We start from the raw sequence: 24,347 nt of genomic DNA on the forward strand, positions 1-24,347 counted from the left end.
GACTCTTTACATTTAAAATTAACTTCCTTTTCTTTTTTCTTTCAGGTTAGCAATTTTATATCTCATTAATTAATTAATTAATTCATCTGTTCAACACTTTCTAAGTATGAGATACTATATTAAGTGCTAGAGCAGTGATTCTCAACCTTCCTAATGCCGCGACCCTTTCCTCATGTTGTGGTGACCCCCAACCATAAAATTATTTTCGTTGCTACTTCATAACTGTAATTTTGCTACTGTTATGAATCGTCATGTAAATATCTGATATGCAGGATGTATTTTCATTGTTACAAATTTAACATAATTAAAGCATAGTGATTAATCACAAAAACAATAGGTAATTATCTATGTGTTTTCCGATGGTCTTAGGCGACCCCTGTGAAAGGGTCGTTCGACCCCCAAAGGGGTCGCGACCCACAGGTTGAGAACCGCTGTGCTAGAGATAAGACAAACTCTCAACTTCGAAAGCAACCTGCTTTATTCCTTGAATTAATAAGCAAATATTTAGCTTTAGCCAGTTTGGCTCAGTGGATAGAGCATTAGCCTGCGGACGGAAGGGTCCCAGGATCAATTCCGGTCAAAGGCACATGCCAGGGTTGCGGGCTCCATCCCCAGTGAGGGGCGTGCAGGAGGCAGCCGATGAATGATTCTCCCTCATCATTGATGTTTCTATCTATCTCTCCCTTTCCCTTCCTCTCTGAAATCAATAAAAAGAAAAATAAACAAATAGTTATTATTGACCTACCATGTACCAAGCACTTCACTAAAAGTTAATAATGGCTGTACAGTGGGGCCTTGACTTATGAGTGTCCCGACTAACGAGTTTTTCGAGATACGAGCCGTCTCTCGGCCGATTTTTTGCTTTGAGTTGCGAGCTAAAATTCGGGTTACGAGCCAGCTTCAGATACCCCACCGCTAGTTGGCGCAGCGAACGTCACAGTGAACGCCCAGCATCACGTGTCTCACTCGTTCACTTTAAGATTTGACATACGAGTAATTTGAGTTACGAGCTCTGTCACGGAACGAATTAAACTCGTAAGTCAAGGCCCCACTTTTGATGAGAATAAAAACTGTTTGCCTTTTGCAGGTAAAACTCCATCTTCCTAATAGACCCTTATCCTGCTCATGAGCCCACATCAGGATCCAGCCACAGAAGCGCCGCTGGGAGTAACAAACCTGATCTGGCGTCTATTTCAAAAACCTAGCAGACTTTCCCTGACAGTGTTCCAGAAAGAATGTGTAAAAGCACTCTCAGACAGATTCTTCCACCACAGCACAGTCCCCAGGATGCGCCCTTCGGGGACAGGCAGCTTCTGATGGCAGCGCCTTCTGCCTCCAGGTTAAATCCTCCTCTTCCCATCACCTCTCCTCGAACAAGGACCCCAGCCGTGTGCTGAACTGTAGTTCACAATGAACAGCATCATCGGGAAATTCCTGTGTACTTACAAGCACTTATATTGTTAGTGATCGTTGCTCATTACATCTCATTTTATTCAAATAATAGATTTCAGACTTTGTAAGCCCTCTGCATAGCACAAGCGAGGTCATCTATTTACACCTGTGGGTACATTACCTAAGATTCTTCTCTGCCACTAGTGGCCTGTTTTCAGATTCTATGCATCATAAAAAACGCGATTTGAATTTGGTTAAGTGTTGGATACATGAACTTCATTTGCCATCTCAAAAGTTATTCTGCTGTGTGTGGATGTGTGAACGTATATTCGTATTCACAGATCTCTCATGGTATTCAGAGTGTCTGCGAAATCGGAGTCTGCTAGCAAGGAGCCCCCTCTCTTTCCATGAACACTTCTCTCTATTGATGAGTGTTTTTGCTCGGTCTTCCCTCCGTCCCTTTCTTTTCCCTACATGGAGATTTGCAGCCCAGGGTCTATAAGAGCTGGCATCCATCAAGACATGCAATTTGCCTGTCTTCCGGGCAGTGTCACGCGCAGGAGCACTGCTTGTAATTGCCTCTCTCATCGTTTACAAAAAAACTCTGCAAAGCAATTGCATCAGCGACAACCTGGATGCTCACGGAGAGGAAGAATGTGCTGGAGGAGGGGAGAGCTTTCTGTTTGTGCTGCTGTTTCTATTGCTCCCTCGTGATGCCAGTGAGACACAGCAATTTCTTTTCCTGGATAGCATGTTTTAAAAGCTTCTAACTACATGGAACTGTAAGCTATGAGGTTTTAGCTAACAGTTTAATTTATTTTAGGCAGTTGAGGCAAAAAATATATGATTAAATATCTCTGGACATTTCCAAGAGGAAGATGAATAGAATATTTTCTAGGGTGGTTTTAAGTTCCTGAAAAAACATGAAATCGAGGATTGGATTGCTCAAGATTTCTTTGAGACTTCATTTTATATACATATATAAAATATTAAAATATAAATATGTTAAAATTTTATATTATATACTATATGCATAATATATTTATATATACAACACAATGTATATGTGTACAATATATAATGTATTATGTATCTTCTATAATATATAGGATTTATTTTCTAAAGAAACATAAAGATATATATTTATATAAAATAATACAAACAAATGAATTAATGAAAATAGCATCAAACTCTATAAGAAAACATAAAAAGTGTAAGTGATAACATGACAGCAACAGGATTGTTTAACAGGATTATATTCTATAATCTTCATGATCAATATTTCCAATCAACCATACCACTTACCATCACTGTCTTTAGATAATTCATTATACTCTACATTCGCGAAATTACCTCTTTTTTTTTTTTTTTTTTTGCTGTTAGTTATAAACCTGAGAAGGGAGGGAGAACTACTCTTAAAATGTCTAGCAAAAATTCTGTTTGGTTTATATTTTTTATTTCACAGTTAATAAAAAGTCACTACCTCAGTGCAGGTTTTGAAAACATTAATTTGGACTCAAGTTCTACTGTCATTTGAACTTGAATATGCTGCTATGGTTCAAATAGGAAAACTAAATATTAGGCCGCCATTGGAAAGAACATTAAAGTAGAATTCAGAATTTCTGAATCACTTCAGAAATGATTCATACATTTCAAAGTAAAATTACTCTTTATTGCTATTCAACAAGACTGCCCATAAAGGAAGGATTGTAAAACCGTTAGCAGAAAATGAGGATTCAACTGTCTTAGAGGTCAAATAAGAAGGACCACTCTTACATCATCAGGCCTACATCTAGGAAGGCCCATCAGTGACGGTGTCGGCTAACACCAAACTTAACAATGTGTACGTGGCAGGAAAGAGGCGACCAATTCCAGCTAAATGGCTCCATTTATTTGACCAGACATAAGATTAATGGAACGCATTTGTATTAGCTACTTCTAATTCAGCTGTAAGCTGGCATCTCCTACCCAGTTACTTCAGGATAAATGAGGCCAGAACAATTTGCAGACGGCTCTCCGGAGTGAGCAAAAGACTTCTGCACCATTGGAATATCAGTTCTTTTAAGCGTTCGCCTTGGCATCAGAGAGACATGGCTGTCCCTCCCACATCTAGTCTTTTCTAGAACCTTCCTTTAGTCGAGGGTGGGGAACGGGGGCCGCAAAATCATTTGGTCTGGCCCCGCCAAGGCAACTGCAGAAGGGACTCGAAATTAAATAAATCTAGGAGCTTTTTTCATAGCAACATGAATCTATATTAAGTGAACTATAGTGAGCGAATGATGTTAGAAATACCCAAATGTGGTTAAGAGAGGGGACGGGGTCAGAAACTTTGAGTTTGAGTTTAGTCTTGCTACTTGCTGGCTGTTTGGTCTTCAGCAAGGACAAAGCAGTTCTCTCATCCAGAAAATAAAGATCATGGCGTCGCTCTTTCTTAACTCTCTGAGCTCCAGAGCACGGTCTGCGGCTGGACTCAGGGCTCGTGTCCCTTTATGGGGTGTCAGAGCCCTTTGGTTTTCTTCTCTAACTTTTTTGGGTTTGGGGCGCTTATCTCTAGGGTTTTCATTTCTCTTCGTCCTGACCGACTGTGCTCACTTCTTTTCTGTCTTAACTGCAGCAGCATTCGGGATATCGTCAAGCAGGTAACTGTTCTGAAACCCACCCCACCTCCCTAGGCCACTTACATTTGACTCATGCTCAAGCAAGGCTTTTTATCCTGTCGTACAAAATTGTCAAGTAAAATAAGATTCCTAATAATACACTGCCCTCATATTGTTCTGCCCCTGAAAATTGTTATTGTTACCCACGGTCTCTGTGATCAAGGCTACACTCCTGATTCAAGTATCTAAGGCCCTCTGTAATCTGGTTCTACTACATATTACTAACAAATAATACTTAACATTTAATGATAGCTTATTTTGTGATAGGCACAAATAACATGGATTATCTTGTTTCATAACCTTAGCAGGTGTATGTATATAATCCATATAGCTCTTAATCTATTCCAGAGAGCTTTACTAGTAATTAAGTCCTTTCATCCTTGTAAACAAACCAATGGGTAAGTACTATTATTACTCCCACTTTTCAAATGAAGCAACCAAAGCACAGAGAGATTGAGCAATGGGCTCAAGGCCACACAGCTCACAAGCAAAGCAGCTTGGCCTGGAGCCTGGGCAGTGACAGCCTGGGCCCCGCCTGGGACATGGCGCTGCCTCTGGGCAGAGCATGGCATCCCCACACACACTCTTTGAGCCCAAACTCTTCCCAGAACTGTACCCTTTTCATCTTTTGTTCCTGCGTTCCTCTCCGCTTGGGGTCTGCCACCCTCTGCCTACCTAAACCTCATCGCCTGAAGGCTGTTCTGAGCAGTTGGCCACACGGGCGCTCTCCCCTTCCTGTCCATACTCTAGGGCAGGGATCCTCAAACTTTTTAAACAGGGGGCCAGTTCACTGTCCCTCAGACCATTGGAGGGCCAGACTATAGTTTAAAAAAAAACTATGAACAAATTCCTATGCAGACTGCACATATCTTATTTTGAAGTAAAAAAACAAAACAGGAACAAATACAATATTTGTATTTGCATGTGGCCCGCGGGCCGTAGTTTGAGAACCGCTGCTCTAGGGCATACTGTCTACACCAAACATCTTGCCACCTACGTCCTGCTTCATTTGGAACTTTATTATATGCTAACTTGCATATAGTTCTTTGTCTTGGGCAGGCCTTGGGCCTCCAACACAGTGATGGCCTCCTTGAAGGTACCAACCAGGTAACTTCTGAAATTCCCATAGCGCCTGGCCTTGTGACAGCTGGTCCAGATGCCCTATACATCCTTGTTTGAAGTGAAGTGTGAAATGAGGTCAGCTCCCCCTCCCTATGTAGCACATTTACTCAATTGGACCCTATAATTACATAATTAAGATAAAGCAAGCATCCTGAATAAACTCTAAATTTGCCCACGTATGATTCATTTTCCCTGCTGAACTGACATGGAACATGGGAAAGAACAGAAGAATATTACAATGTCCTTAATTAAAACCACTGGAATAGGCCTCTTATTGATGTGGCTGAAAAAATTAATTTGGTCCTTCCTTACATCTGTCATTAAAAGTCACTTAATTTCATTCAAATGTAATTTGTCCTTAGCATAAAGGTACAGATCCACCTAGGGCTGGATAAACGGGCCTATCTGCCGCACGGCAGAACCCCTTTGGCGGCATTTCCACGCGCGGCAACCATTCCCCCGCATCTGGCCGTCACCTACTTGGCTGTGTCCGCTCCGCTGGTGATCAGGGTGTTAATCAAAAGCTCGTGGCCGTATCTTGCAGCCACGTGGAGAGGAGTGTTGCCATCCTTATCCACGCAGTCGATTTCTCCTCCTGGAAAAGATGTTTTAACACAGGAGATAGCGTAAGGACCCAGGCTGATCTGATGCTACCTTCTCCGCTAGTCACTCGTGGTGATCAGATGTTGATTTCCCCCCTACTCTGTGCATCTCTCCCCCGAAGCAGAGGAACGCTTTTCCATCTGAAGGAGGGGGATTAGCAAAGCTGCATGGAGGGAGGTCTGTTAGAAATGCTTCTGGAAAAGCTTTCCATATTGTCATGAGGACCTAACATCTTACAATCAGATCCCTGCGCTGAAGGGACAATATGATCAAATCCTACTCGATGGAATTCTGAAGACATACTCATTTTCTACTGTACCTGCTGAAGTAAAGACCTATGTAGGCCTTATACTAAAGCTAAAGAACCAAGGCGAATAGAGAGTTCAGGAAAATATTTTACGTAGTTTGATTGTCTAATTTAAAATATGATGAGGAAAATAAGTAAAAGCATGAACTGAACTGAACTGAAAATATATTTTTAAAAACTATCACATTCATCATCTGTAGTCCATAATAATATAGTATTTCCTTTGTATTTTGTCTTTTTCCCCAACTTTTTCTTTTACTACATTTCTTTTTCTGCTTTTTATATACGTATATGTAAACATGATTAGTCTGTTTTTTCATGTATTTGAGGAACCACTTAAAAATCAGTTAGACATATGACATTTCACCGCTAAGAACAAAGACACGCTCCTACATATCCATAATTCCATCATGATACCCAAGAAATTTAACATTGATATAATTTTATGTAATATACAGTGCATGTTCCAATTTCTCCAATTATACCAAAAATGTGCTTAAGAGCTATTTTAAAAAATTCCAGGATCCGATCTAAAATTCTGACAGCATTTGGTTGTCCCGTCTCTTTAGTTTCCTTTAATCTACAAAAATCTTCTTGCCTTCTATTTATTTTTTAGTCTCTCGTGTCACTGATACTTGGGGAGGCCAAGCCAGGCGTCCTGTAGAGTGTGGCATTCTGGAATTGCCTGATGATTTCCTTATTACTAGATTCAGGCTACACATTGTGCCAAGAACACCCCCGAGTTGATGCGCATCCCCCACTCCATCTCCTCAGCGGACACGTAAGGTCAAGTTATTCCATTACTGGGTGGCGCATCTGAGAAAGTTCTAAAAATGGATGAATGCACAACAACGTACTCAGTGCATGTTTCAAAAGTCACAGTTCGATTTTTACAAAGCCCCACTCACTTCTATCCCTTCCACTTCATCCTCAACCACATCCTGCAGAAATCACCTGCACTGGTTTGGGTTTATGTTTCCTGTGTTTCTCTGCAAAAATAAGCACCAGACTCTTTCACACCCGGCTCTTTTCCTTTTCACTTAATGCCTCCGGGAATTCACCTCCAGAGACCACTTCTTGGAGGTCTTCCTCGTCTCTGTACAGCTTTATGGTTTCCATTGCCCGGATGTACCAGTTCACTGCCCCAGTCTTGTATGGATGAGCATTTAGGTTGTAAATATTATTCTTGCCATTATCAAGAACGCTGTAGTGAATAACCTATGGCTTCGTATTTGTGGGGTAAATTCCTAGAAAGGGGATTTCTAGGTCACAGGGTAAATGAACGTGTGGTTTTGTTAGATTTGCTAAATTTGCCTCGTTAGGCCCTATGCAATTTTGCAATTTCAGCAGCAAGGTATGTGTGCCTTTACCTCACAGCCTTGTCAAGCTATGAGTACTGTCATGTGATGGGTGAGAACTGGCAGCTCAGTGTAGTTTTCACTTGAATTTCTCTTATCAGGAAAGTTGAGCATCTAGTCATATACTGAAGAACCATTTGTTTATCTTTTCCTATGAACTATTTGTCATTGCCTTTTGCCCATTTTTCTAAGTGTGTGTGTGTGTGTGTGTGTGTGTGTGTGTGTGTAAGGGGGTTCTTTTATCCCTTGATTTTCAGGGCTCTTAAAATATTTAAGAGATTACCCATTTATCAGTAATACATGTTGCAAACATTTTCCCCCTGCAATTTCATTTGTCTTTGGTGTGTTACCCTAAAAAATATTTTTGTAATGTACCAATCTTTTATTGTACTTAGATTTCAAGTTGTAGTTAGAAAGGCTTTACCCACATCCTGGCAATAAAGAAATCAACGTGAAAATATCTGCACATCAAATCTTTCTAACTGTGGTCCAGTACTTATTTTTTAAAAACCAGTTATTCATATCAACTATAATCATTTCTGTAAAAATAAAAGTAATGATTATATATCTTTATACTGTGCATACATATACATTCTTAAATACAGAGAAAAATCTGGAAGTGTCGTCAAACTGTCAATAGAAATTCTTGGGATGGCAGTGGGGAGACATATTGGTGAATATCATGGGCAATCTTGTGATTTAACTTTGACAATGAGCATGTCCTAATTTTATAATCAGTTAAAATAAGAAAATAAAATTAGATAGGATCTCCTAGGGACTTAACAGATTGTTTACTATGATCCAAATTTAGAAGCATCCAACTTAGATCAATCATTTTTATGACATGATGTAATCTTGGGGACAGGCAGCCAGCTGGTCTCCATGGATACCTCAGAGCAATCCTGGTACATGTACTTGTCTAAGAACTGCCTACAGAGGTCGGCCTGGAAGGTCTACTCCTGGAGCTGGTCGGGGAGGTGAGGGGGGCAGGCCCCCAGGCTGCAGAGAAACCTTCACCCTGAACACACACCGAATCACTCGGGTCCTTCACAGCCAGGAGCCGGCAAACCCTTCTCAACAAATATGAGAGCTGCACGTTTACCAGCCTCAACTGTGCCAAAAACTGGGTAGAAGAAAGAAGAGTGAAAAATATTGAAAAGGGTGGAAAAGAGAGGCTGAGTTGATAGTTTCCTCCAGTTGTTGTGCTATCATTTAATAAGTCCATTTAAAACTGTAAAAACATAGATACTTCCACACACGCTTTTATTGTCATTTAAAATACAATTCAAAAAATAAAATCAAGCACATTTCAAGAAAACATAATTTGGGTAGTTGTTATTCAGAAATGTTTTATATTAAAATAGGACCTCGAGCTGAATGAATTTCCATTTTCCATTCACCCAAACCTTTCCATTTTTACCTGAAGACCTTTAAGATGTTCTTGGAATGCAAATTAAATGCCTTTGCTATTCATTTAAAGGTTGCAAGTTAAACACTGGTTATCTGTCCTGGATCGTTAGTGAGGAAAAAAAGTATCTGAGTTTAGAAGAATGCACTCGCGCACTCGTCTGAAGCTAGTTCCATCGCACATGCAAGGACGCTCAGCTCACCAAGTTGCCTCAGAAGAACTGTGAGCCAAAAGGTCAAAAACCTCACGATGACTCATCCTAGTCCAGCATTTGACTCTTGCTTTTCAAACTCTATGTATTTGTACAGCTTCCTGAAGAAAACAGCTGCTTTGAACTTTTGCAAGTACTGAGAGGCGTCTGAGCAGCTGCCTGGGGCCAGCGGCTGGACTCAGCGCCTCCTGATTCCCTGGTGGGTTTCGTTCAGGTCCTTCCCCCTCTGCCTGTGACGACAGAGCTTCAGACAACTAACTGCCACTGAACAGCAGGGGCTGTCTTGCTAACCAACTAAAAAAATCAATGGCTGTCTTACCGAAGCTGGATAATTCTGGAAAAACAAAGTGATTATAAAGAAGAAATAACCCTGACTAGAGAGCAGAGAAATGCCATAGGAATTCCAACCCCAGAGTGACTGAACAGGACAACAAACACACACAGCATGCTCCTCGCAGCCTGCTCGCTGGTCCAGGAGCCAGCACTGTCCCCACGTGGGCCGGCGCCCGGGCCCCCTGGCCCAGCGACCCCTCCGAGGTCCACACAGGCCCTGAGGGTGTGAGGGTGAGAGCCTCCGTGCTTTCCCAGAAGGAAGCCAACCGACCGGAGGGAAGAACAGAGCTGCTTATTCTCCTCCCTGAGGACACTTTGTAAAATGTCAAATGGAAGCACTTGCCGTCCTCACGTGGGGGATGAACGCAAAGAATTCTCAGCTGGGAGGAGAATGAGATCATCCCATCTCAGGGACAACTCACTCCAAATGTAAGCAACTCCTGGACTAAATAGAATTCAAGTCAAAAACAACTTTCATGTCCTTGTTTACCCAGAAAACGCGTAAGTATCGTGGTTAAAAATTCAGTCTCTGGCCCGGCCAGCGTGGCTCAGTAGTTGAGTGTCAACCTATGAAGCAGGAGGTCACAGTTCAATTCCCGGTCAGGGCACATGCCCAGTGGGGGGCATGCAGGAGGCAGCCGATCAATGGCTCTCTCTCATTGATGTTTCTATCTCTTTCTTTCCCTCTCCCTTCTTCTCTAAAATCAGTAAGAAAAAATATATTTTTTTTTAAATTCAGTCTCTGATGTTAGACTGCCTCAGTTCCAATCTCTGTGCCTTCACATACCTGCCAAATATCCCAGCAAAAGCCACGCCCTCTCTGCCTCAATTTCCCCATCTTTGAAATGGAGCTCTTCCTCATGGGGTGGTTGAAAGGATTTGTGTGCAGTCAGACATCCTTAGTGCTGCTGCGGAGGCGGGAGAGGCTCCTGCCATCACTGCTGCGCTCACCAGCTGTGAGCCCAGCTCAGGGCTTCTGGCTGAGCAGCACTCCCCCTGTGGGGGCAGCTCCTGCATTGAGTGTGCGTCATAGTGACTGGTTGTTCCACTGTTTGGTCGATTTGCATATTAGCCTTTTATTATATAGGATGGACTACATATTCTAGCCCCTAAGTCCCCATCATTTGAGACCCCTGGACCCCATCCAATGCACAAGCAAGATGGCCAGCCAAGAATGAGACAGGCTCTGAAACAAAGCTCCTTGGTCACAGAGGACAAGAGATGGGGTCCCTTTCAGGTCTCGTCCCAACTCAGACGTCTAGCAAGGATGTGCAGAGAGGGCGTGGAAGTCTTCAGGTCCTCGGGGACAGCTTTTGGAGAAGTCAACGCAGCGCCCCTGTGCCCCGCCCGCCAGGGGGACTGTTGTAAGCAACTAGCATAGCAGAGGGCAGGTGGGTCTGGCCAGGACTCAAAGGAGAAGGCCCGTACGTCTGGCCCACAGGACGCTCATGAGGAAGGCAGAGCTTACAAGGTGAGAAACTACGCTCTCTGGTCTGGTCACTGATGCTTGAAGTGGCTCTAACAGGGAACAAAGCTTTTATGCCACAGAGCTAAGGCCCAGTTCATTTGAATTAATTTTTTAAAAATAAACTATACCAAATTTCTCCCTAGTTTTGTTTATTTTTTAAGGCAGGGGACACTGCTTCTGAGAAATGCAGTGGGGCAAGGAAACTGATCAAAAGAGAGACACGAGGGTCCTGCCACCTCCCCTGTCCATGCCCAGCAGAATAAAACCACCAACGCGGTCCTCTCACTAAAGCGAGTGCCCAAGGCCACATACGTCAATTACAAAAAGCGAGTGTGTGCGGTTAATCTTCATTTTCCCTCCCCGGGCTCAGTGGGGACTGGCTAGGACGGCCTTTCCCCGACCGCCGCCCTGAAATGCTAGACATGCCCTTTGCTTTGCTGCAGGTCTTCTGCTTTCTAAGCATCATTTCCCTGGCTGGTCTTCCGTCCAAATGTCAAACGGCGGTTTGGTTTTACGACCTGAGTGCCTACGCTCTAACTCAGTGCCACGAATAATTCAAGTGCATGTCATCAAAGTCCTGACAGGTGAGAGAAAAACAGGTCCAAGAAAATTGATGCCAGAACTGTGAGAAGGAGAAATGTGGGTCAGCTAAAGATAGCCGAGGAGCTGCGGGATTCACCCGGAACGTGAACTAAAATCTGGGCTAACCCCGTGGGGGGGGGGGGGGTTCGTGGTTTTGGTGTGTTTTTTTCAGTTGTCTCTAAGATCTGCTAAGATAACAGACTCGGGCTGTGAAGGTCAAGCCACTCGCGGTGCCGGCCTCCACCCACAATGTGAAGCGACCCTCCCAGGTACTCTGGCTGCGGAGCCAGCCCATTGGCTCACGTAGGCTGCTGCTGTAAGCCTGGGAGATTGCTTGATCATGTGACTTCCCAAGGTCTCTATCGAGCATGTGATTGTTAGGATTCTTCACATCACATACTCACCTGCTTTTTTCCCAGGTCAACTCATCGTTAGCTACCTTTGCCCAAGGAGCCCAATGCGGTTCACCTTAGGGGACGATGGTGAATTCTGAAACTTGAAAATAGCTCCGACTTCCTGCTAGGAAATGTATAGTACTTATTTGTATCAGTTTTTGAGTAAAAGTGCAGGATCTTGAGCCTATGTAGGAATGTATATCATGTCTAGTTTCAGAACTCACATGTTCTTTGACTGACTGGGAATGGACTGTGAAACTCAGTGGCTTTATGTCGTCCCTCCTGAGCTGGCTGGCGATGTGACGTCTGAGGAAGAGCTTTTAGCAGAGCACATCAAAGGAAACTGCAAATCCGAGCGCAATGAACTCTAAAAGAGCGTCACCTTTCACGTTCAGATGACTGACGGCCCATCTCATGGGACCAGAACACTGTTCAAATAGGAGAGTGCGGAAGAGGCCTCTTACCGTTCTGAATGAGGGTCTGCGAGCGTGTGAACCTGCCGTGGACGGCTGTCATGTGCAGTGGGCTTTTGCCATCTTTACTCTGAAAAAGAAGGGAGAGAGAAACAATGGACCAGGGGTGGGTCCGAGACATCTGTACAGACACTGCTGGCGATGTCCTGACAATGTCCATTTACATTTTTTTTCAGTATAATAAAAAATAAGAAGAGGCAAAAGATAATTTTGAAAGCGAGTGATAAAGTGCATGTTATACCTCAAGTTGCTGCATAACATCACATCGTAAAGAAGCAGGGAGAAGTGAATATTTTAGAGAAGAAATGCAAAATGTCTAGTTATACTGACAGTTTTTAAACGACTCTGTTTCAAATGGAATAAATCCTCTAAAATGTTTTCATCTCCTGTAACCTACTAGTTGAAGGAAGTTTTCTCCAAGGACTTTTTTTTTTTCAACTTTTGTCTATAGTCCATGAAAAAAAAAAAGAAAAAAGACAAACGGTGTGTTACCTCTCTTGGCCCTGAGTGACCTGGCGTAGCCCAAACTGCTATAAATCACTGCACCTCTCAGGACCAACCTAGAATCCTCCACCATCCCTCCCTTCCAACTCCAGAGGAAAACTTTCTGACTGTTGTAAAAAAGAAAGGCTGAATTCACAGCATCGAGGCATGCATCTGTCCAGCCAACTGCCCCTTTACCCATCACCTGGAAACTGGTGTACTGAATTCATACACCTCTTCATTGTTCAAGATATAAGTGATGGGACTTCCTGACACAGGTTCAGCCAAAACATAAAAAATGCACAGAATCTATATACTGATCATCATTACACCAAATCCCCAAATCCCACACATTTAATTAAGAAATAGTCATTCATAGAATTTCTTAAAATAGTAATCCCCCCCAAATTATTAGTTATTTTAGACCAAAGGTATCCTCAACAGAATGCCTTCTTTCATTCAAGTATTGTAATAATAATAATAATAATAAACACACTATGTAATTTTATTTTTCTAAGTCTCAGGGAAAACACTTTTCTTAAGCCTGAGGTTAAAATATGTGGTTTCTAAAATGCAAGTTCATCTTAGTGATGCATCCCATATACTGTTCCTTTAAAATGGCTCTTGGTTTAAAAAATTCTACAGTGGAACACAAATCATTACTTAAAGAAGTGTTTCTCAGAGTGAACCAAGGACTAGCTGCATCTGATCATCGCGTTGCTTGTGATAAATGTGAATTCTGTGCCCAAACCCAGGCCTGCCGAGCCGGAATCGGGGCGACGGGAGCCCCACTTGTGGCCTGCAGAGCACCCTGCTTTCCACTGTGGGCTGGAACCGCTCGCAGAACCACAGGCTTGAACAGAGGAGTTGGCGTCTATTCCTCAGAAAGGAAGCAGGGAGCCACGCACAGCCTGGGCCACGGGAGGAGCGCATCAGAGTGGGAGCTGCCTGGCGGTGACAGTTCGCAGGCAGCCGCAGAAAAAGAACTGATAGCTCTTTCCCCGCCTCACAGCAGTGTCACCCGAGTCAGAAAGGGCTGAGGAAGAGAGAGGGAAGTCCACCGGAAGGCTTCCTGACAGGGGATTTTTAGAGGACAAGCAGCAGCAATCAGGATAGTGAGGATATGTGGCCAACCCGGCCACGCGTGCGCAGCGCAGGAGGCTCCCCAAAGCTCTCCGACTCCACAGCCTGGGCCCTCTGTCGGAGGTGCAGCCAGTTTCAAGCACCGAAACCCTGGGAACCACTTGGGAATAAGGATTCAAAACACCCCCCAGCCCTGCACACCCCCATGAAAACGTGATGACAGTCCAAGACGCCTAGGGAGAGAACAGAAGTTGCAGACTGACATGAACTTGTCCCTAGGTGGCGCTATTTCTTTAAATTTTGCTCTAATATTGTCTCTTAAATTTAATATGAAAACATAACTAATTCGTGATTCATTAAACACATAAAGCCATGGGTATTTCCGTGTTTAGATGGTATCTTTGTACATATTTAACTGAGCACTTTTCCACGCCTAGAGAACAGCTTAAAGTCTTCCCCGAGGCGTCCCCCCAATCTGGTGGTCACCAAGCAAACTGCGGCCAGTGAGCGGGAGCAGAAGCAATGGGCCTGCAGAGCGTCGTCTACCAAGAGGGTCCAGTTCAGGGACAGCAGCGCCACACCTGCCGCTCCCTTGGCGTGTGTGTGCCTTTGGTAAAGGGACAAATAAATAGGCTGACCGACCAAGGTCAGGAAAACCCAAAGGACAACGTGATGGTCAGCGGTGATGCCCATTCAGGTTTATCCTTGTCGACCTTTGCCGGGGTTCGTCTACCACTGAGTCCAGGCCGTTGCTGACTGTCCTTTTCTCACAGGGAGATGGGTGGCAGGGGGGCGGGGAGGTGACAGGAAGCATTACAAGTCACTTTAGGGCAGTTTTGTTCATATGGTATGAACTTCAAAAAGCCCTTGACCACCAATGAAGGTCACAAAAGGACACTACTTTGTAGCTCGCCTTGCGAGCTGGCACTCGGAGTCCTCGGGCTGAGAGGAGGGGCCCTGCCTGAGACAGGGTGCACAAGGGGGCTGGCTGTGGCTGCTGATGTTCTGAGAACCTCCGAGATGAAAGATCCCTGCATGCTCAAAGGAGAGGTCATGTGCAGTTCCTCTGTTTATTCACAGCTCTGCTTTTCCAAATCTTATTCTTAATGTCTAGGCTCCTTCCGATTTCCAGATGCATTTTCCCATCAGACTGAGGGCTCAGAAAGTTTTATTTGGGGGATTTATTTCATTAAGCAAAAAGCTCTTCTACTGGCTCAGAGTGCAGTCATAAATCATGAAGGAAAACGAATTGAGGATTAAGGATATTTTATGACAAATATGAATACTCTTTCGGGGCAGAATTCAGCACCATCTGAGGAAGACTGATCCTTGGCCTAAGGGAGTGTTTCCCTCTTCTTGACCCTCTTCCTCAGAAATCTGTTCATTCTCTTCTTCCGCTCCTAATGCCGCCTTTCCTCATCCTCCAACTCCTCACAAAACCTTCCCTAAACACACAGACATTCTCCTCCCCGGGAACCTGCAGGCTTTGTGCTCTTGGTGGTATATATGCTGCCTCCCAGAGTCACCAGCTCAGTGTCCTACTGAAGGCCAATAGCGCCTCTAGAGCACAACACTAAGGTCAGCAGGGGGAGGGGGCCAGATAGAGCCAGAAACCCCAAAGGGCTTCCTAAGTCAATGGAAGAACCTTGGATGGATTGCTGTATGAACCTTTGATGGATTGCTGTGTGAACCTTCGATGGATTGCTGTGTGAACCTTCGATGGATTGCTGTGTGAACCTTTGATGGATTGCTGTATGAACCTTTGATGGATTGCTGTATGAAGTATTATGTCTTATTTTATCACAAATAAACTAATACTACAAGGTCAAAGCCACGGTCAATCTAAGCAAAATGAGGGATTGTCAAATGCACGCAGGACACATATCCTTCCTCCTCTTTCAATATTCTTGCCATTGCCCATGAAGACATTGCTTTTAGTGTTTTGTGAGGATGGAGGAAAACAAAGTGAACGCGTGGGTGGGTATTGGCCATATTTCAATATGTGATTTCCCTCAAGCTTTAGAAAATCTAAACAAATACAAACTGTCTTGCAATCTACAAACACTTTCAAAAGCCAGGGAGCAACGTGGTAGAGAGAGATAACCACTTCAATTAGAAAGCTACCTCCGGAGTCAGACAGAATGGCTCTATGGAAATGTCAGAGGATCTATGATCCCAGAAGCCATCTGGAATAGCTAAGGGGGGCCCGAGAGAAGGAGGAAACCAAGAGGATGTAGACAGAGTGGATGTAGGGAGATTGAGGGGAAAGGCTAGATTTAATTCAAAATCCCACCGGCATAGGTTTGAGAACACATAAACCCAAGTCTCAGGTTTTAAAAATGCTATTTCCTATATTCTACTGATGATTAGCAGTCCACAGGAAAAGTTAACATTAAATCTAATAACTATGCCTCCATGTCTGTTTTATGGGGAAGAGAAGGCTGCCATACACCGATGCTCCATACACAGCTGAAGCCCCTGTCCAATGGGAACTACCACTGTCAGTGACCTGGGAGCAGTAGGTAGGTGTGTCCTTCTAGCCCCGGGATAAGCACAGAGAGTATCAGTCACATGTTTACAGAGGTGATTGAAAACCTTTGAATTAATTGAATGGAGGTTGGTGAAAAGAGAAACTTTATTTAATTTCAATAATTTTTCTTTCTTTGGGGGCTTTAAGGATGTCCCTCAGACACCAGGATGGCAATGTCCACAAGCCCTGGGACATTGAAGGTCTGGCCACCTGTTAGCCTCCCACCAGCACACTCTCCGAGTTCAATCCCACACTCCCACACGATGACTCTCCCCCCACCTTGGGCTACAGTTCCTTGATCTCTTCAATGCCCCAAGGACCTTCCTCTTACCTCCACTTAGGACCTTGGATGGTCTCTGTTTACAAGATCTAGAACTCTGACATTCTCTTCAGCTATTCTACTTTTTCGTTATTACCTGCTTTTCTTCATGAAGACTCTACACTCCCCTCCACTTCCTTCCTTTTCTCTAACTCTTTCTTTTTTCTTTTATAATTGATTTTAGAGGAAGGGAGGGAGGAAGGGAGAGGGAGAAGGAGAGAGACAGACAGACAGACAGACAGACACTAAGAGTGCCATACCTGGATGTTAACATCCGCCCCGTTGTTGACTAACAGCTCAAGACACAAAGCACCGTGGGTGGAGGCAGCAGCAAAATGCAAAGGGGTGAAGCCACTGTTGTTGGGCTGGTTCACGTTAGCACCGTAGTCGGTCAGCTCGTTGACTACAGCGTCCTGCCCGTTGTAGCAGGCCAGGTGGAGCGCCGTGTTCCCATAGACGTTGATTTCATCGATCTGCAAATGAGTGCGGGACGGGGATTAAAATCCCTGCAGCCAATTCACCCCATTTCCCACAAAAAAACCTAACGGCTGTGCCAAAGGAAGAAAATGTCCATCTGTCAATGTAATTGTTCAGCGCTTACACCTGCCCATCGTGGTCACCCTGGACATGCTTGTCACCGGAGGTAAAGAGCAGCAGAAAGGGGGGGTGACAAACAGTGAACTGGGGAGGAAGACTGAGTGAGAGGTTTCAACTTGTGGACGGACAGTTGTGGGCTATGGAAGGGATTAACAAGTGAAGGGCAAAGCTGCCTGGAATGCCAGAGGAGAAGTGAATCAGGGGAGTGAGAAAGAAGCCTGGCTGGCCGGCCGGCGTGGCTCAGTGGTTGAGAGTCAACCTATGAACCAGGAGGTCACGGTTCGATTCCCAGTCAGGGCACATGCCCGGGTTGTGGGTTCGATCGCTAGTGTGGGCCGTGTAGAAGGTAGCTAATCAATGATTCTTTCTCATCACTGATGTTTCTATCTCTCTCTCCCTCTCCTTCCTCTCTGAAATCAATAATAGTATTTTTAAAAAGAAGAAGAAAGAAGTCTGAAACTCACAGTGAACCCGAAGCAAAAGGAGTGGGAGGTGCACAGGGAGGTGCTGTGGAGCTGGAGCTCAGAAGTTGTGCTCAGAAGCCACCCTGGGTTTGGCTGCCGCCTGACACCTCACAAGGCCGCATCCTATAGCAGGACCATGAAGCTGGCCTGGGTTAGGCCATGGCTCTGTCTTCCTGCCCCGATTGCTGGGTTTCACCCTCAGAGTCTCAGTTTTGCAACTAGGTTTTCCTTTGGCTGACCTCTCCAGTTCAGCACTGAACCCTTCTGCTGCTATCCCTGCCACTCCCTCATTTCTGTGTGTAAGCCACCAGGTAGAAGGCCAGATTCTGAAGGTAGGATGGGGAGTCCTGGCCAGTCTTTAAAATTGACTGGTCAATGTGTATTTTATACATATAAAACGATTTCTCCATCTATTGTGACACAGAAAGTTAGTCTGTTTCTGGTTTTCCGGTAATTAGATGCCCCCATTGCCCTCCGCCAGTTAGTTGCCCATTGAAACTCAAAGACAGGGTACTAGTAAGAAGGGTATTTTTCCTCTTGAATTAAAATGGAAACAGGATTTAGTCCTGGATGGGTAGCTCAGTTGATTAGAGCATTTTCCCGATACGCCAAAGTTGTGGGTTCCATCCCCCGTCAGGGCACATACAAGAATTAACCAATCCTAAATAATAAAAGCCTAATATGCTAAGTGTCCGGTCGTCTGGTAGGCCATTCAACCAATCAAAGCGTAATATGCGAATGATATGCTAAAGTCGCTCAACCGCTCACTATGACATGCACTGACCACCAGGGGGCAGACAGTCGACCGTTTGACCAGTTGCTATGATGTGCACTGATGTGACCACCAGGAGGAAGATGCTCTGACCAGTAGGTTAGCTTGCTGCTGGGGTCTGGCTGATCAGGACTGAGCAAGATGGGCCAGACACACTCTGGAGCCTTCCCACAGTCCCTCCCAGCTGGCCAACCTCCTGCATTCAGGCCTGCACCCTCTGGCAATCCAGGCTGAGGGGTTCCCCCCCCCCAGTGCACGAATTTCGTGCACTAGGCCTCTAGTGCATAGATAAATGGGTAGAATAACCAATCAATGTTTCGATGTTTTTTCTCTCTCTCCTTCTCCTTCCTTCTCCAGCCCCTCCTCCCACTTTCCTCTTTCTCTCTCTCAAATCAATAAATAAAAATAAAATGCAAACAGGGTTTAATTTCAGAACAAAAGAAAACCCACAAATCCAGAGGATTTCACTTCAGAACAACAGAAAGCCCCCAAATATACCCAGGGTGGTGCATGGTGGTGGCTCACCTCCACCCCCAGATTGAGGAGATGTTTGACAACGTTGATCTGTCCATTGGAGGCTGCAGCGTGCAGGGGGGTGTAGCCCTTCTTGTCCTTGCAGGTCGCTTCCGCGCCGTGGTCCATGAGCAGCGCCACCACGTCCAGGTGGCCTTCACAGAGCAAGCAGCAGAGACACCGTTAAGCTTTACGGGACGACTTGAGGACTCGTGACACCTAAGTGACCCCTGTGAGCTCTCATTGCCATCAGCGTTTTGCTGAGCTCTTTATAAAAGCTGGTTCATGGAAATACTCAACAAATATTTAGAGAGCACCTACTATGTGTCAGGCTTTATGTAAATGCTGGGGTGGGGAGAAATCAATGATTCCTATGGGAGCCTTTTCTGCAGGATCTAATAGGCGAGATGCCTGTTCATCAATAAATACTAAGTAAGAACAAGGTCCTGTAACGTGTTAGTACCACAACCTTCAAGCATTATGTTAAAACGAAAGCAATGCTTTTGAAACCACTTGCCATGCCTCACTGAAAGGCCCAACAGTGGCAATTTGGTTTGAAAAAAATTAATGAAAGAAAAAAAATCAATTAATCAGGATGACTCCAGATTAACTTTTAAATTATATGAAATTGCTGCTGTTTGATCATGTGTGTGTGTGTGTGTTTGGGGGTGGCACAGAAATGGCAATTTCATATGGTTTAACTTAAAAGTATTCTCGTGAATTATTGGCTAAACAGAAAATCCTTCTAGTTTCAAGCCCTGTTGGCATATTTTCTAGAATAGTTCCCTTTGTTCCCTATGTCACTACATATAATATGTTAAATGCTTTTGACCTTTATTTTGTGACTGAAGATGGTTCAATGCTCAGGGTCATCGCTGTAAACATGGTTGATAAATGAAGGGTAGATGAGTACTGGCTCATCTAAAATGTGTGTGTAGTGTGTGTGTGTGTGTGTGTGTGTGTGTGTGTGTGTAAAAAGAGAGGGGTGTGAGAGAGAGAGGTGTGTGCCTGCGTGTGAAAGAGAGGCAAAGAAAGAGATGTGTGTGTGTGTGTGTGTGTGTGTGTGTGAGAGAGAGAGAGAGAGAGAGAGAGAGAGAGCAAGAGAGAGAGTTTGGTCATGGCTTGTTTTATTAATATTTGACTCTTTTTCCCCAGGACTTGTATATAGAAAGACTAGTGGTGCTGTCTCATCCTAGTTTGTCCTTTATTTCCTACAGATCATCAACTATGTATTTTCCTATTTGAATCCTGATGACACACATAATGACGACTTTACTTCTTCAAAGCAATTCTACACACATGCTCTAGCTGCACATCGGCAAGGAACAGACTGGAAGCCCCGGGTGTCTGAGTGCCATCCCACACCAGCCTAGTGTGTGCTCTGCCTGAAGGTCGGCCTGGCAAACGCCCACCGGCTCCAGCCCCACAGGGCCATCCAATTGGCTCAGCCAACTCAGCTCACCTCATCTGCACACGATAGGCTCACAAAGGCTTAGGATTCTGGTGTCCAAGCCCAGAGATTCATTCAGACCCAAGAGCGCATCCTTTATTTCATCTCTGCTCCAACCCACCTTCTTTTTTATGAGATAAAAGGCCTGTATGCTTAAGAAGACTCAGAAAAGCCAAGCAGTATTAAAAGGAAACCAAAATCACCTACAATCACTAATCCCTGGAGATGATCAACGAACATTTCAGTGCATCATACACCAGGTTGTTTTTATTGTATAGATTTTTGTAATGGGGGTCATAGTATTCACACTGTGTTGTGATCTGTTTTCAGTTGGCACGTCAGAGGACCCTCCTATGTTAATAAATACAACAACGTCATCACTGCCGTTACTGCGCAGTGTCCGATGTGTAGATCTCCCATAATTTACCAACATCGTCTCCTGGGGATGGGCCTTCAAGTGGGTTGGAACTTGGTGCCAATAGAATCTTGTCTGCTTTCTATTGCAGGATGTTTTCCAATCAGAAACACAAAGGAAGGGTCTCCGTTTCCCACAGGACCACACCGAGAATAAACTCTATTCTTGGTCTATCTTTTGTCAGTGGTATTTGGGCCAACAGAAGTGAAAAGGAAAAATAGAGACATGTACCTTCTCCCCCCCACTTCCCCGGCCGAGCTGGCAGAAGCGAGGACTACAAGCCCCAGCTTTGCGGGACATGGAGAAGCAGGACAATCCACAGTGACTCCGGCCACCTCAACCTACACAGCAGCCGGGGGGGGGGGGGGGTCTATCCATCCTTCCTTTCTGGTTCTTTCAAAAATATTTATAAATAAAAAGACAAATGGCATTTACATCCTTGCTTTACTAGCCAGGCTGCTTTCTCTGTAAACACCTTATCTTGCTTCCACAACAAGTAAGAAGAAGCACCATTTGTGCAGCTTTCCAATCCAGACTGAAGCGCACTCAGTGGGGTCCAGGCCATGATGCATGCCTCCTCCTCCCTGTAGGAGAAATAAATCTCTGGCAAAGCAACTGCCCAACTAGAGTGTTGGACGCCTGCCAGGAAAACGGACCAAATCTCAATCCAGCTGAATCCCAAGCGGAAAAAGAAGTCAGACTTGCCCGAGAAAGAACCTGTGTGGTCAGTGAGAGACCCCTGGCTTCCCGCATGAAGGTCACATGCACTTGCCTTCCATCCATGGACCACTCACCCATGTACGCTGCCCAGTGCAGGGCCCGCCGGTCCTTCTTGTCAAAGGCGTTGATGTTCGCCCCTTTGGCCAGGAGTAGGTTGACCATCTGCAAGATAAACCAAGAGTGAGGTCCCGTGTGCAGTGTGGACGGGGGAGGGCCCCTCGCCGCCTGCAGGGGAACTGCGCCAAGTGGAAGGCCAGGCCGGTCAGAGATCGGAGTTCAAACAGAGTTCAAACCCAGCAGCATGTGTATCAGGAGAAAAAGACTCAGGTGACGGCTACTTTTTCAATTCGCTGTGGCTCCAAATTTAAAAATGGATATAGCCTGGCCAGCGCGGCTCAGTGGTTGAGCGTTGACCTATGAACCAGGAGGTCACGGTTCCATTCCCGGTCAAGATACATGCCCGATCCCCAGTGTGGGGCGTGCAGGAGGCAGCCGATCAATGATTCTCTTATCATTGATGTTTCTATCTCTCTCTCCCTCTCCCTCCCTCTCTGAAATCAATAAAAATATATTTAAAAATAGGTAAATAAAAATGGATATAAATGCCTGTGGTTTTGTGTACAAATATTATGACCACATTCCGTAAAGGTCTCAGCAGTAATATTAGGTTCTACTGTGGGGAGAGAGAGAGAGAGAGAGAGAGAGAGAGAGAGAGAGGGAGAGGGAGAGAGGACACAGGTGGCAGATGGTTCCATCCGGGCTGAGAGAGCGGGAAGGAGGACCCTTGCTCCCAGGGGGGAGGACGCCCACCTCCACGTGGCCGTTGAGAGCGGCGTGGTGCAGGGCCGTGCGGCCGCCGCGGTCAGAGACGTTGACGCTGCTCAACAGGGGAATGATCACTTCTGCACACCTCACGGCCTTGTTGGCGGCGGCGACATGCAGCGGGGTCTGCCAGTTCTTGTCCCTCGCGTTGACATCAGCCGAGTGCTTAATCAATACTTGCACTGCCTCCTACAAGCAAAGCAGAGTGCGCAGGGGTCACGGACAGATGCCCGATCAATACTCCTTGGGTGTGAGCGGTTTCACCAGACCCCGAGCTACAGACAGGGGTGGCTCCTGCCCTCGCGGCTGGCTTCAGAGGGATGTTCTCCTGTGACAAGCAAAGCGAATTCGAGATAAAGATCCAGAGTGTCGCAGATCAAAACAGACTCCCTGTACGTCTGTTAGGCCAAGGGCCCTGGCACAGCTCCAACACCAAATAAACCTTCTGAGTATAAGGTTTCCTTATAAGGTAGCAGGTGTTTTTGGCCAAATGAGAGCACGCATGTGCAAGTGTGCACATCTGGGCGACATATCCTTCGGCCAAAAGGCCCCCCAAGATCACCTGAGGTTAGAGGTGTTTGTCGATCAGTCTCCCCCTTCCAAAGCCCAAGGCCTCCAAGTGCTTCAGACATTCTTGGATCGATTTATAAATCTTCAGTGCTCTCGGCCAACATCGTAACCCTCACTCTGATCGATAAGCAGTGAAGCAAAGAGGATGTCTGTTACCATCTCGACCTGAAGCTACACAAGTGTTCTTCCAGCCTTTCCCATGTTACAAAGGGGTGGTTTCTCTTCTACTATTGAGTTCCCTCACCTTTCCTGAGCCTCCCACTTTTCACTTTCCTTCTATTGACCTCGTCAGCTTGTTTGCCTCTTGAACTACACCTCAACCTTGTTGTGCGATGAAACCGCCTGGGGAGCCCTTAAAAATAGATGCCTGGTCCCACCCCGAGGGTCTAGCCGGCCTCGGGCTCTCTGTGACCTCCCTGGGGACCTGGTTACACAGCCAGGACGCCTCTGCTGAATCAAGGGAATGATGCAGCTTCTCTGGAAAGGCGATGGGCTGTGGTTGCTTCTCTTTATTTCCAGAGACATCCTTGGGGCAGTTAATGGAGCTCCAGTATGGACATCTTATCAATGTGTCATCCATGAGCCAGTGAAAGGCATCAGTCCCATACTCCTGCCACCCTTCTTGGACCAAGTGCTCACCGTTGTCCACCCTGATCCCCACAGGCCTGGAGTGACCGGGCTACGTTATCATGCAAGTATATGAAAGTGCCCCCGATAGAAGACAATTCGAACTCTCAAGATTAATACTTTCATCAGGGACATAAATTATAAAATAAAAAGAATGTTCCATAAATCAGTACATGTGGAAGGGAATGGCTAACTGAGTAGAAATGAGAGCTGGTAAAAGAAATTAACTTTGCAAATTAGAGAATCTAGTTTAAAGAAATAGTGTAACTCCACTTAGATGCTATAAATAAAGGGTAATAAGCTGACAGGGCCCAAGCAAGCAATTTGTTAAAATTACCAAAAAGGGGAGGAAATATATCTGCCACCCATCCTCTGCAAGACAGACAATAAAATAATGATTGCTAAATAGTCCTTGAGCCCATTTCAGAGCAAAACATGTGTACCCATTATGCCCACATACTGTGCTGTGCGAAACATGGCTAGAACTATGGAAGGTTGAGAGAAATATTACCCAGGTAGGTTCTATCCTAAAAACTAGCCGAGTGCACAAAAAATAAGCAAAAGAGAAGCTCAATCACAATAAAGCATTAAAATTTTAGAAAAATGATATTTTTTTTATCAACTTTGTTCTCACAAATATGGAGGTTTAAGTAGACGCACAGGCAATTAATTC

General features: G+C 45.1%; 1 protein-coding gene across 1 annotated transcript in view; it reads right to left on the minus strand.

Annotated features, from left to right (window-relative positions):
• The window catches only part of ANKRD44 (ankyrin repeat domain 44), a 132,362-nt gene that overhangs the window by 68,232 nt on the left and 39,783 nt on the right, over positions 1 to 24,347 (minus strand). The window contains exons 6-11 of the mRNA XM_023763119.1: positions 22,466 to 22,666; positions 21,730 to 21,817; positions 19,083 to 19,225; positions 16,985 to 17,197; positions 12,301 to 12,379; positions 5,652 to 5,766 (exon numbers count right to left, since the gene is read on the minus strand). Of these exons, the coding sequence (XP_023618887.1) occupies positions 5,652 to 5,766; positions 12,301 to 12,379; positions 16,985 to 17,197; positions 19,083 to 19,225; positions 21,730 to 21,817; positions 22,466 to 22,666 (839 nt within the window). The remainder of the gene's footprint in view (positions 1 to 5,651; positions 5,767 to 12,300; positions 12,380 to 16,984; positions 17,198 to 19,082; positions 19,226 to 21,729; positions 21,818 to 22,465; positions 22,667 to 24,347) is intronic.

This window comes from Myotis lucifugus, unplaced genomic scaffold (assembly GCF_000147115.1).
Source record: "Myotis lucifugus unplaced genomic scaffold, Myoluc2.0 scaffold_3, whole genome shotgun sequence".
NCBI classification, from domain to species: Eukaryota; Metazoa; Chordata; class Mammalia; order Chiroptera; family Vespertilionidae; genus Myotis; species Myotis lucifugus.